The sequence below is a fragment of the Cryptotermes secundus genome, unplaced genomic scaffold, assembly GCF_002891405.2.
Source record: "Cryptotermes secundus unplaced genomic scaffold, Csec_1.0 scaffold1258, whole genome shotgun sequence".
Classification (NCBI taxonomy): Eukaryota; Metazoa; Arthropoda; class Insecta; order Blattodea; family Kalotermitidae; genus Cryptotermes; species Cryptotermes secundus.
In genome coordinates this window covers 362,730-376,534 of record NW_019723324.1, presented here as the reverse complement: position 1 = coordinate 376,534, position 13,805 = coordinate 362,730, and the positions used below count along the sequence as shown (strand labels likewise).

The window sequence follows — 13,805 nt, the reverse complement described above, 5'->3', positions numbered from 1 at the left end:
AGATGTCCTTCAGGAACTCCAACTCCGCACGCAGACTCTCTTGATCGCACAGAGCTCTGGCCCTATGTACCAGTGTGGACAGAGCTGCCTGTTTACTGGAAGGGTGATGATGGGACTTGGCATTGAGATACAGGTTTGTGTGTGTGGGTTTGCGGTATACTGTATGGCCTAGAGAGCCATCACTGTCAATATTGTCGTCAATATTGTTTTAGACCTAATTCATCTACAGAGAAAGCATCTTTCAAATTAACAGAGGAAATACTAAAAGCAATGAATAATAGACAGTTTGTTGGAGGAATATTTTGCGACTTACACAAAGCCTTTGATTGCATCAATCATGATATACTTATCAAAAAATTAGAGTTTTATGGAATAACTGGCAAATTTGGTGCCTTAATTAAATCTTACCTGAATGGAAGATATCAAAGAGTAACCCTTGTCCCTAACAGTTCTGTTAATAGCTCATCTAGTTGGGCAGAAGTAAAATTTGGCGTACCCCAAGGTTCAATTCTTGGCCCACTTATTTTCCTCTTGTATATAAATGACATAACTAAGGTTTCAATTAATGGAACAAACATATTCTTATATGCAGATGATACAAGTATAATTGTGACTAATCCGGAATACGCTGACTACAAATCAGCCATGACCAGAATATTTTACAATATTAATACATGGTTCAGAACCAATCTGCTAAAATTAAATATTCATAAAACCCACACTCTCCATTTCACTTTAATGAACTATGAGGATCATAATATGCATAATAATATTGATCAAAATTTACCAACTAACTTAGAGTGTATTAAATTTTTAGGCCTAAATATTGATAATAGGCTGTGTTGGAAGTATCATATTGATTACCTGGTTACAAAATTGAGTTCGTCTTGCTTTCTCATGAGATCAGTTAAGCCTATGATATCATTAAGTAGCTTAAGAATGATTTATTTTGCTTATATACATTCTGTGATGACATATGGAATTATCTTCTGGGGCAATTCTTCATACATGACGAAACTTTTTATGATCCAAAAGAAAATTATAAGGATTATGATGGGATTAAAGAAAAGAGATTCATGTAGAGACTCTTTCAAGGAAATGAAAATTCTGCCTTTGTGTTCGCAATACATATATTCCTTAATGCAACACACTACAAATAACATGCATTTGTTCACAAGAAATACGGAGGTTCATAATATTGGTACCAGACAAAATGTTAACCTATTTCCCCCGAGTACTTCTCTTACTAAAGTTCAAAAGGGTCCATATTATTCTGGTATAAAAATCTACAATCATCTGCCTAAAGAGCTGAAACAATTATCTAATAACCAGAAATCCTTTGAACGTTCCCTAAAAAGATTTTTACATGCTAACTCTTTTTATACATTAAATGAGTATTTTAATTACAAAGGCACATAAATTTGAATGCTTAACGCCACATTTTAATATAGTTGGTAAGGGTGATGTGAGGAGTTGTATTGTGGCTACTTGTGACTTATGTTTGTTTACTTTTTTTGCCTTGTATTGTTGTATGTGCTAGATAATTAATGTGGGTGATCTTCGCGGTGTGACTTGTGTGACTTTGTGTATGTGTTTGATGACTAATTCCACATCCTGGGTTTGTTCCCTGTATGGATGTTTATGGAAAGTGGAGGATGTGTATGTATGTATATGATGAGTCCTGTATCAATGTATTTTGATTTATGGGAAAATTATATTAATTTTAAGTTTTTATAGTAATGCACTTTTTAAATTATGTTTAGTTACAATTGTAATAAGCTCTTTTTTTTTTTGTTTTTTGTTTTTTTTTATATATTACCTATGTTAGTTAACTGGTGTGTGTTATTTTAGTTGTGTGACTTACGTAATCTATTACATGTATACATCTATAATCAAATGGACTATTTCCACATCCTAGGATTTTTGCCTGTATGGATATATGGAAAATAAAGGAAATGAATGAATGAATATGGGAAAACAACATAAAAATGAATCTTACAAAAAATATTTGTTAAGTCATGAACAGAATTTATGTGGCTGAAGACTGGGTTCGCTGCGCATTTTCATTAGCATGATGATCCTTTGAGTTTCGTAACTAGCAGGGTAATTCTTGACCAGCCGCATAAGCCCCAACTGTTTAAGGAGGGTCATGTATCACATAAGAGGATAATTATGTGTGGCAAATTGTAAACAAGCAGATGGCAGTGTTCCAATATTCACATGGAAAGACTAGTCAAAATCTTTTTAATAAAGTCTGCTTTGAAAGCAAGATGGGGCAAAGAACAGGAAGAAAGTGTTGCTCTAGCAAATACTTACAATAGATTGAAGGAGATGACAAAAAGAACCCACCTGTTTCTTTGTCTGAAGGTCTGTCCGTACTTCTCTGAGGGCCTCCACGCCCTCCAAGCTGCCCTCCCCTAAACATAAGGCAGACACAAGGAGCTGTGTGGCATGCAGGTAATGCTTTTTGTCAAGAAAAGCAGTGAGCTGTGAAGGCACCTCACGCAGCTGGTCTCTGTAACAGAAAGATGAGGCATAGCAGTAATAATCTACTTAAAAGTACTGTCATGTTTGACACGTTTGGATTGGTAACTGGATTTATCAAACATAGATAACTCGAAAATACAAGTAACTGTAAAAGTTTCACAGCTCTACACATCTACAAATCATTGTACTACAGCGCATATGAAGTCTTCTATGTCTTCACTAGTGGTTGCTCAATAATGGTCTTCAGTAGGTGCTGTGAGGTAACAGTTCTCAACAGTGAAGATTCTTCTGCTCTCATGTTTATGTTACTGCCGGCTGGCTACTATCTCACAACTAACTCATCAATGACTGCAACTGAATGACTAGTGACTCAAGACTGACTGCTAAATTGCTGCTGGCCCTCACCAACACAGTTATTCTTGGTTCTGAGTCCCACCAGACTCATGACCATACTGTCACATGTCTCAGTGACTAAGATGAGGGTTTGGATTGGTGGATCGGTTTCTTGGATCTTCACTAGTCATAACTACAATTAGTTCTTACATTCTCAAGAAACTATGGCACATGTAACGTCGCACACTAAGTCTTCCAATTCTTCTTCTGGCCACACTGCTGTTCCCTTGTAGCTTTGGAACTCAAGTGAAATCAATTCCCATTCTTGTATTCTCTCACATGCTCTCGTCACAGACCACGCGCAGAAAACAGTTTTCTTGTTGCGTAAGGCAGACAACACAGAAAACAAATCACGTGATAACTATCTCGCCAGTCCATTGGAGCACTGACTGCTGCCTAGCAACAAGCCATACACATTCATCCTATTGTTGCATGTATGTATCACAGGGTGTTTACCGAGCCATTGTCTGGTAATGCGTTGATATGTCACATTGCTCCCTCCTTAAGGCTATTCATCCAAAATAGCCTAGCGGTGTATCACCTTTCGTTCCTTTCTGAGGGTTGTGCTCTCAATATCTTTAACCAAGTTGTTTTCTCTTTCTTTCTCTCTCTCTCTCTCTCTCTCTCACTGATGTGGCTGCTCTCTAACCACTACCGCTGCTCCCTCCTTAAGGCCAGCTCATCCCTATGTGGTTCCTTTATGAGGTTCCAGTTAATCCAGGTTTTCAACATAATCCAAAGTTTTTCCTCATTTTTCTTTTCCCCAGTGGATTGTAACTGCCTGAGTGGCCAGTGCTCCCACAGCTCCAGTTCTTATTCAGTGTGCAGCCAGTTTTTCTGCTTCAGAAGGGGCCAACCTCACCACAAGCACCAGTTTCACATTTTCTGCAACAGGCTAGACATCCCAGTTGCTTGCCTTACGAACTCCAGTCCAAAAGCCTTTCTATCGAATTCGCTGGCTTCCAAGCAGTACCTGCTCCTCGAAGTCTTGGGTTCCTGGTTCCATTAGTGCATTCTTGTGTATCAGTTGTCTCCTTCTGAGCATCCGTTCTTTCCAGGTTCCTCTTACAAATTTATTCCTGGTCTGATTCTTCAGCCATCCCTGTTTGACTGAGTGTCCTTCACGACTGTCTCTCTGAAGTCAGCATCCCTTGCGCTGTGCCACTTTTGAACAGTGGGTCATCTTCCTGCTGGCTGTGGCCACACTCTCCTCGTCAGTTCCTCTGACTCTCCGTGTTGCCCTGCAGCTAGATGCCAGCCCCTGTGCTGCTTCTTCATTGNGGGGGGGGGGGGGGGGACAATGGATAATGTCCAGACACATAATATTTGTATTAGATCTGTTATTGCTAATATTTTGTTTATTATTATACCTTCACAGTCTCGTCTCACATGATGATGAACGTCTGAAGTAATTATAGACATTAACTTTTACTTTGAGTGTTTTGACAAAAAATATTAATTATCTTAGCATTCTTACTTTTAAAGGTAAAAAGGTAAAGTTGTCCATGTGATTAACTAATTAACCGTTCAGCGTGNGGGGGGGGGGGGGGGGACAATGGATAATGTCCAGACACATAATATTTGTATTAGATCTGTTATTGCTAATATTTTGTTTATTATTATACCTTCACAGTCTCGTCTCACATCATGATGAACGTCTGAAGTAATTATAGACATTAACTTTTACTTTGAGTGTTTTGACAAAAAATATTAATTATCTTAGCATTCTTACTTTTAAAGGTAAAAAGGTTAAGTTATCCACGTGATTAACTAATTAAGCACTACACTATGAAGATGTATGAGGGAGTGGATGTATACATCCATNGCTCCAGTTGACGCCATTTTATCGTACTGACCTTGGTGGTCGTTTCGAGGGATGACCATAAATATTTTTTTTTAGCCAGCTAAGCTCTGCTTTCGTGCACTACATACCAGCCAGTTCTTAGAATAACTTCATGAATTCTGTGGTCACCCCTACCACATCTACTGCCGCCAAAATGGATGGAATATCAAAGGCATAGCAACAAACCCTTGTTATGATAACTCGTAACGTTGAATTTATCTGCACGACATAAATCTAATTCTTTATCTACAGAGGATGAATTTATCATCTTGCTTTACTGTCATAAGTGACAAGTTTATGAAGAGATGTTTTTCTAGAAAAGAAGTTGTGGATGAATGGATACAGAGAACACTAATGTACACTCACATCTCCTCAAGCAGCTGCAACACATGCTTGTGCTCAATGCCCTCAAGCCAGAGCTTCTTGAGTTCATCCCTACGGCAATGCAGAAGAAGCTTGCAGGCCTGCAGGTTCTCCTTCACAGCATGGATTTTTTCACGGGATGTTGTCACACGGGCTGACAGCTTTCCAAACAGCTGGACCATGAATGAAATAAAATTCTTATAAGTTGTATCTAGTAAAATTATATACAGTAAGTCCTCCCATAACATCCTGTGTTAATGTCGTTTTGTTATTTTGTTGATACTATTTTCATACCAGGGCTCCATGCATCGTTGTATTACTCACTAACATGTTGCTTATCCCAGAGTTTCAGACAATGGTCAAAGATGAAAGTAACTTGCCCAAAAAAATGTTTAAGGTTGACAAAATTGGGACATCATCTACCACTCACTTGCTTCATCTTTGGCCATTCGTGAATATAATGTATCATACTAAATGCTAAATAAACATGACTATAGTTTATAATCGCATGTATTCATAGCCAAAGTAAGTACAGTAAAACTTGGTTATAGCAACATCGGTTTCTGCGACACCTTGTCTATTGCGTCAAATATTCAATGGTACGAACTAATTCCTCATAAAGCAACTGTTTTTATACCTTGCTTAGTACGACATGCACAAATGCATCAACCTTGTATGTAACGTCATTTTCATTCCTGAATTTCTCTGATATCGTGGGAAAGTTCGATGTGTCTGCCCACCCTCACTTTCTCTACTTGCTGACGTGACTGTCCTGGAAGAATACGACCGCGGGCTGCAAGAGGAGCATGGGTTTTATGCGAAAACAAGGGTGTGGGGTGGGACTGCGTGAATAGTGCAAGAGGACGCGGCAGGTTGTTAACTGCATTCCTTTCCTAGAATCTCGTCTAATAGGACCTCACATTGTCTACTTACCCTATAGTGTTCCTGCCTAAACCCAGAGAAGTGCAGTAGCGAAAACATGGCAATGAAAAGGAAAGTTTTAAGCATTGAAGAGAAAGTTAAAGTGATTCGTGAAATATTGTGTGTATTGTCAGTGAAAAGCGCTGTAATATGTCTTTGATATTACACATTTGGGCAATTCCACGTTAATGTTACGTTAGTCTGTACTTAACTATGTATTTCACTAAAAAATGCAACATTTTAACTCGGTTTTTGGTACATTTTTACATGACTAACATAAGGCTACTGTGGAAGTGCCCATTTCGGTTACAACGACATTCGTTTATAACGACACTATTTTTAGGTCCCTTTGATGACGTTATAACCAAGTTCTACTGTCTTCACAATCACGCTCATACTGTTTATATTGTAATGTAAGTTATGAAGGTGAAAAAAAGGCTGAGGAATGTAGCTTAATTATTTCTTAAGCTTCTTATGGTAAAAATGTATCTGCTTAAAATGATGTTATGGCTCATAAGAGCATATCCGCGACATCAAATGGGGACTTACTGTACTGCATAATGATGGCAGTGATAAGCATTCATGGAAATAAAATCACTCACTCACTCATGGAGTTGAGCCCTTCTCGAGAAGTTGCCAATTCTGCAGCTACTCAAGAACTGCCCAGCATTTTATAGAACCTGAAGGTTCATTACCATGTTCACAAAAGCCCTCCACTGGTCCCTATCCTGAGCCAGATCATCTAATCCATACCATCCCATCCTATCTTTCTAAGATCCATTTTAGTATTGTCTACCCACCTATGCCTTGGTCTTCCCAGTGGTCTCTTTCCTTCTGGCTTTCCCACCAATATTTTATATGCAGTCCTCTTTTCCCCTCATTCGTGTTACATGCTCTGTCCACCTTATCCTCCTCGACTTGATCATTCTAATTATACTTGGAGAGGAGTACAAGTTATGAAGCTCCTCATTATGCAGTTTTCTCCAACCTCCGGCCACTTCATCTCTCTTTGTTCCAAATGTTCTCCTCAACACTTTGTTCTCAAACACCCTCAGTCTATGTTCCTCACTTAATGTTAGAGACCAAGTTTCACACCCATACAGAACCACAGGCAAAATTATAGTTTCATATATTCTAATTTCTATGTTTTTGGACTGCAGACGAGAATACAAAAGGTTCTGGACTGAATGGTAGCAAGCCTTGCCTGAGTTTAATCTCTTCTTAATTTCCTTCTGAATCAGGTTTTGATTTGCTATCATCATTCCCAAATATCTGAACTAAGCTACATTTTCAAAAATATCTGTTACCTACCTTCATGTCATGATTTTGCCCTGAAAATGAAATGTCTACATTAAATACTAAACAGGCCTAATAACTTCATAGATGCAAATCCTTATATGGGTGGCAGGCTATATGATCCAGATAAAAGACTCAAAGGTACTCAACAAAAACTAAAACACATTTCATTTACGATAGGAAGTTATAATATTTTAATTATCACAATGAGAAAATCATAATTCCAAAATATCGTTCTATATATGAAAGCTTAACGAACAGTCAAATTTTCCCGCGCCAAGTGGACAGAGGCAGCCACCGGAAGGGGCAGAAGCAAAATGGCTATGTCAGTTGAGAAACTGGAGGCTCGCGCTGTGATACGCTTGTTGCATTTGCAAGGGAAACCTGCCAGGGAGATCCACGACCATATGACCGCTGTGTATAAGGGCTTGCACTGTGATACGGTTCCAGCATTTGCAAGGGAAGTCTGCCTGGGTGATCCACGACCAGATGACCGCTGTGTACTATCATACGACACAGTGGTCAGGTGGAAGAGGCGCTTTCATTGTGGACAGACAAACCCCGAAGTGGAAGACCATCTCTCGCTGAGGAACCGGGAATTGTGGCACAGGCAGAATCTTTGATCCTATCCGATAGGCACATAACTATCAAATCTATTGTTCACAAGGTCCATATTAGCCATGGGTTGGTTTTCAAAATCATCCATGATGAGTTACACGTGACAAAGGTTGCTGCGTGTTGGGTGACACGATTTTTGACTCCAGTTCCAAAACAGCAACGGATAGATGTGGCAAAGAAACTTTGCAATTGTGTCTTGACAAAAAGATGGAATTTTTAAACTACCTGATCATGATGGATGAATGTTGGGTATATCATTATGACCGTGAAACAAAAGAAATGAGCAAGAAGTGGAAATGTGCAGACATGAAACTTCCTATGATGAAGGCATCCCCCAGCTAATGAATCGTTGGGGAAAATGTGTGGCCTTGTAGGGGGCATGTGCAGAGAAGGACTAACAATTTCTTGCACCTGTGTCTCTGTTTCTTATGGGTGATAATTAAAATGTTATGACTTCCCCACGTACATAATCGAACAACTAAATACAATAACTATGACTTTTGGAGAACAGAAGCCAAATTAGATTTATATGACATGAGGAAGAACAGATATTGGTAGACCCAAAACCAAGTAGTTCGACCAAATAAATGGGCCTGAAACTGTCTAAAGAATGGTAAAATCGATTAAGGTAGTCTATAAGCGATTACCAGGGCCCGGATTTTGATGACCTGAAAATATTTAAAAAATGACCTATAAAATGACCGAAAAAATCCAGAAAAATGACCTAAAATATGACCTAAAAATGTAATATTCAGGGCCCGGATTTTGATGACCTGAAAATATTTAAAAAATGACCTATAAAATGACCGAGAAAAATCCAGAAAAATTACCTAAAGGAGAAAGAGAATGAACACTTCGCTTCCATATTATTCACATTTCAGAAAACATATGAAGAGAAATTCCCTAAAATGGCCAAAAATGACAAGAAATACCCTTAAAAGTCCAAAAATTTACCAAAAAAATTACCCCAAAAATGAAAAAAATTACCTTAAACCTAAAAATGTCAAAAAATTACCTATATAATTTACATTTCTGTAACCAGCAGCTCATATCCGAGATGTATACATTTAAGGGCATCGCATAGGATACAAGGAAAAAAAGATGACATGTCATCAAAATCTGGGCCCTGGTGATTACATATAATCAAAGGAAGCAATTATGACCCCATTCAGGGCTCCCTGTAGGACTGGCATGCTTGGTTTCAGGATCATATGAATTGACTCACAGATCTTCCAAATACCCACTTGCATGACTTGTGTGAGGTCTTGATCATGCAGTGATACCAGTTCATCCAATTTCTGGTCACTGCGTTTATATTCCTTCTCTAGTTTGGCTTTTTCTCTGTCTCTCTGCTCATTTGATTCGCTTGCTGATAGGGTGCGGATGACGGACATCAGCAGTCCGCTCTGAAAGTAATAAACATCTCCTGTGTTTGTGATGCAAATCCACACAAATGTAATCCCCAAACCTGTTGCCATAGATCCATTCTGTGTGACCCTGAAGTATTTACCTCCATCATTGACCTTATTACACAAAAAATGCATCACCACATGTACTTAACTTTCTATGGATTGATTTTATGAGTACTTAAATATATTTCTGGAAAATTTCACATTGGAATATAAATTGGAAAGGAAATATACTTCTTACTACAAGGATACATTGTATCATTTATTTATTTATTTATTTATGGTTTATTTAACACTGGGGCATTCAGGAGCGTAGTTGGTTGAGGCACTATGCTACAAGCCAGAAGGTTGTTGGTTTTGAGTCCTGATGAGGTGGATTTTCAATTGACCTAATCATTGCAGCTGCACTGAGGCCCTGGGGTTGACTCAGCCTCTAAGAGAAATCAGTACCAGGAATTTTCCTGCGGAGTAAAAAGCGGCCGGTGTGTATGGCTGACAACCTTACCGCCATTTGTGAGCCAATTGTCTGGAAAATGCAGGAACCTCAAAATCTCACAACCCTACAGGCCTTCACGGCCTGTTACAGGGATTGCTTTACTTTTTATCTGTGGTTTATTTAACACTGTCACAGTAGTAGTCAGTGACTACTACTGTCACTGTAGTATTTAACACTACATACCATATTGGATATTACTGCATAATGAATGTGAAAGAATGTTGAAGGAAACAGACATGGTACGTGTATATTTTGAGGTACTATACTTGACCCACTTTGAAGTACTATACTGTCCATGTCTGGAAGGGGAGAGGAAAACCATGAACAACCTCAGTATGGACAATCAGTCTCCAAATCCGCATCCGAAACCAGGACCTCCCATATATGAAGAATGAGTGCTGCCAATTTGACCACAGTGTTCAGGATCATCATTTACTTCACCACTACCAACAATCATCTAATTAGTATTAACTCATTTGTAGATCAAAATCTAACTGATGTCACAAAACCAGCAGTATTATAGTTGGCATATTAGAAATAATAAATGAAACAGGCAAAACATACAGGGTAATCTATAAGATATAAGGTATTCATAAAATGATATGCAAAGGTGTCCCTGTGCTTAATTGAGCACTACGCCCTGAAGACATATGGCAAAATGACAGAAGGAAAGAGAGAGAGAATTTTAAGCATAAAAATATCTATTATTTTTATATAAGAGAGTATAAATAACACTACCAGATAATACTTTAATTATTACCTCCATAAACAACAAATAACAAAATATAAATACAAAAGCCTACAAAAAATCTGTTAACTATATTACTTAAAAATATTACAAATTCTGGGTGGTTCAATGTTGACTTGGACTTCATTTTTTTTCTTCCAAAAAGAATATACATGACAGAATTGTCAAACTCTACTTCTTTTCAAGATATTCTCCCTTTATAGTAATATATTCTTCCCATAATTCTAAAAAATTACTGATGTCATCAGAATAAAACGTTTAATCCTCAATGCATAGCCAATTCGTAACACCACATTTGAGATCATTATCAGGTTGAAATTTCTGTCCTCCTAGGTGCACCTTGGTTGGTCCAAACATACGAAAGTCATTGGAGGGTAAGTCAGAGCTGTAAGGAGGGCAGATCATGATTTTCCAGTCCACTGATGGTAACATGAAATCTAATATATGTGGACAAGCACTGCCATCCAGGAGGTTGATTTTCTTTGACAGTTCCCTTGGTCTTTCCTTCCGAAACACTTGGTGCACATTCATTGCATAGTAAGTTACTATAAGGCTGTGCATTAATTGTTGAACCATGTAGAAGAAAATCAACATGAATCACTCCTTCTGAATCTCAAAACATGTTCGCTACGATCACACAGTTTGAATGTTAACTTCAAAATGAAAGTCAGGAGTCTGTCTACAGCAATCCAAGTACATTTCAAATTTCAAATTCTGTATATATGACATGAAGTGGTGCAGAGGGGTAAAACTCCTTAATTATCACTTACTTACCAAGCCCAACAAGCTTACATGTCACCGAAATCCTGGTTGGTCATACCGAGTTGCGCTGAAACTTGGCGACCGTATATTATACATAAATCTTCTCTAAATCAAACCCCATTTGTATCAACAAGTCTTTTTTCGTGAATAAATCTACTCTCTACTGCGTTGCAACATAACACTATGAACATGGAATGACGTAACGGATGGGCCGTCAGGTTGCCCCTAACCTCAAAAGTTGGAAAGTAATTTTACCCACCAACGGATGAATTACTAAGGTAATTGCATCCTTCTAACCGCTTATAACTTACCGTTTCTTTTTGATGTTTTACTCCACGAGGGGGTTTCGTGGGAGGTGCCACAGCTGACATGTTTCAACAAACTTTTTGAGGATTGGCAAAATTACATCAGACCAACAACCTCACACGACTTTTTTCTCAAAGAGTCATTATCATTAGCCATAATTAGTAACTGAGATGGGTGGGGAAACTTGGACCGCCTTACACAGGTCGCCGGGGAAACAAGCACTAACGTCACTCACGTCATGCATATGAACACATATGAAGATGGAGGATGTACGGAAGTTACTCCTGGCCAGTAAATTTACCTTCCTCAAAAACAAAAAAATCCTAGTAGTCGCTTGAAAGTTATTTCCTGTCCAGGAACATCAGATTTCACTGTGTATATTCTAAATGAAGTTATTATGAATTTGAAGACCATACCAATCAAATTATTTTATTATTTTTGTTTTATTAATGTGAACATGTGAACACGAGCCAACACCAGTGTATTAGATTAATACTACTCCATAATAATTGGGTGATGTGATTTGCGTAACCCGTGTTTAGGTTCATAATTTTTTATTGCAGATTCTGAGGGTAAAATGTGAATAATTTATTACCTGGGCCCTCTTGGCTTGTTTCATACCTCATGTTACAGGCCTACCTCGAAATGACGGGGAACATGTTGTGACCTTTGTAATGCTGGTTGCTATGTTAACTCCAAATACGACCTACCCGCAATCAACTTTTTGCTGCTGCTGATTTTTAATTATGGCTCTACAGCCCTTCGTTGGGCCTTGACCGCTTTTTTTTCTCCCCCCTCCAGTTTCTTGATCCTATACAGTCAGTAGGACTGCAGACAATTAACGGCCGTGGGGATTCGTTGCGCTGACCACGCGACACCTTCTATCCGCTAAAGTCAGTGCTCTTTCTGTAAAAGTTCCTTGAGTAATACAGAACTTATCCATCCGATATTCGTCCATCTACCACGATGAATACCTTTGTTGCGTTTACCACAGCTAACGGCACGATGCTGAAAACCCCTTTGTAACTATAGGATAAGGAACCTGATTTCGCGAGGTTTTTTTAATGGCAATATGTTTGCCATCAAATGCCCCCACGGCATTCCAAAATTGATGTAGATGACCGAAATCACTAGCGATGTTGACCCATTCCTCAGGAGTTCCGGGAAACTAAAAAAAAAGAAGAAAAGAAAGGAAATTTAAATACAACAAATAAATAAATACGAGATACATGTTAACAACAATTTTTATCTATATTCAGGACACTCATGATGGAACAGGCAGTGAGGTACATGGAGAACAATCCCCGACACCAGCAGCCCCTACCGCATCACGATCATCAGTTCTTCCACCACCACCACCACCACCACCACCACCCAAGAAACGACGTGTACTTGGACCAATTGCAAACAAAATGAACTTGTACAGCAAGTTTGTTCATATCTGGACCAACCGAGGGAACCCCAAGAAATTATCCCGACTATTACCAAGGCTTGGGGTGAGAAACTCAATTCATTGGATCCTCAGCAAAGAGCTTCAGCTGAGAAAGCTATTAGCGATATACTTTTTGAGGCGAGTCAAGGCACTCTACACAGATATCCTGTGAAAATCAACGAGGATCCCACATACGGGACCATTTCGTCGCTAACTTCTTACCCCATTACTGTAAGAAACCCATCACTTCAGTCCTTTTCATTAGTGGATACATCTTCTTGTCACTCACCACCCGAAGAACATGAAGATTCATTGCCTACATTCTTTACAAAATTTAAACCCTAATTATGATCCTTCATGTTGTTCTGTAACAGTTTCATTGCTAGTTTCATGTTTCGTTAGTCACATGCTTTTCAATAGAATTTTTATGCGTTTCATTTTTCAAGATATTGTATTCTAAATAATTTCTAACTAGTTGATATGTTTTAAATATATCCTACTGCTCTTGAATTTTAACTTGTACAATAAGCAAATCATTGATACAAAACAATTACACAAAATATGACTTATATGACTTACCTTCACATACACGGAGTGTCCAGGATCCGTTAGGACTTTTTATTATTATTATTATTATTATTATTATTATTATTATTATTATTATTATTATTATTATTTTGCGCTGCAATGCCATCTGTTGGCGAGCTGTGGCGTTAAGATTCTTGACGTTT

General features: G+C 38.4%; 1 protein-coding gene across 3 annotated transcripts in view; it reads right to left on the bottom strand.

Annotated features, from left to right (window-relative positions):
- Positions 1-12,412, bottom strand: part of LOC111861870 (exocyst complex component 4) — a 34,900-nt gene extending 22,488 nt beyond the window's left edge. Inside the window, exons 1-4 of one of the 3 annotated variants that reach the window (XM_023846800.2) lie at positions 12,353-12,412; positions 9,166-9,327; positions 5,090-5,259; positions 2,350-2,515 (exon numbers count right to left, since the gene is read on the bottom strand). In XM_023846800.2, coding sequence (XP_023702568.1) covers positions 2,350-2,515; positions 5,090-5,259; positions 9,166-9,315 — 486 coding nt within the window. In that variant the 5' untranslated portion in view covers positions 9,316-9,327; positions 12,353-12,412. Of the gene's footprint in view, positions 1-2,349; positions 2,516-5,089; positions 5,260-9,165; positions 9,328-11,348; positions 11,510-11,647; positions 11,931-12,352 lie in introns of those variants that run through there. The other 2 variants (XM_023846797.2, XM_023846798.2) reach the window with 2 other exon arrangements.
- Between the last annotated feature and the right edge of the window lie 1,393 nt (positions 12,413-13,805).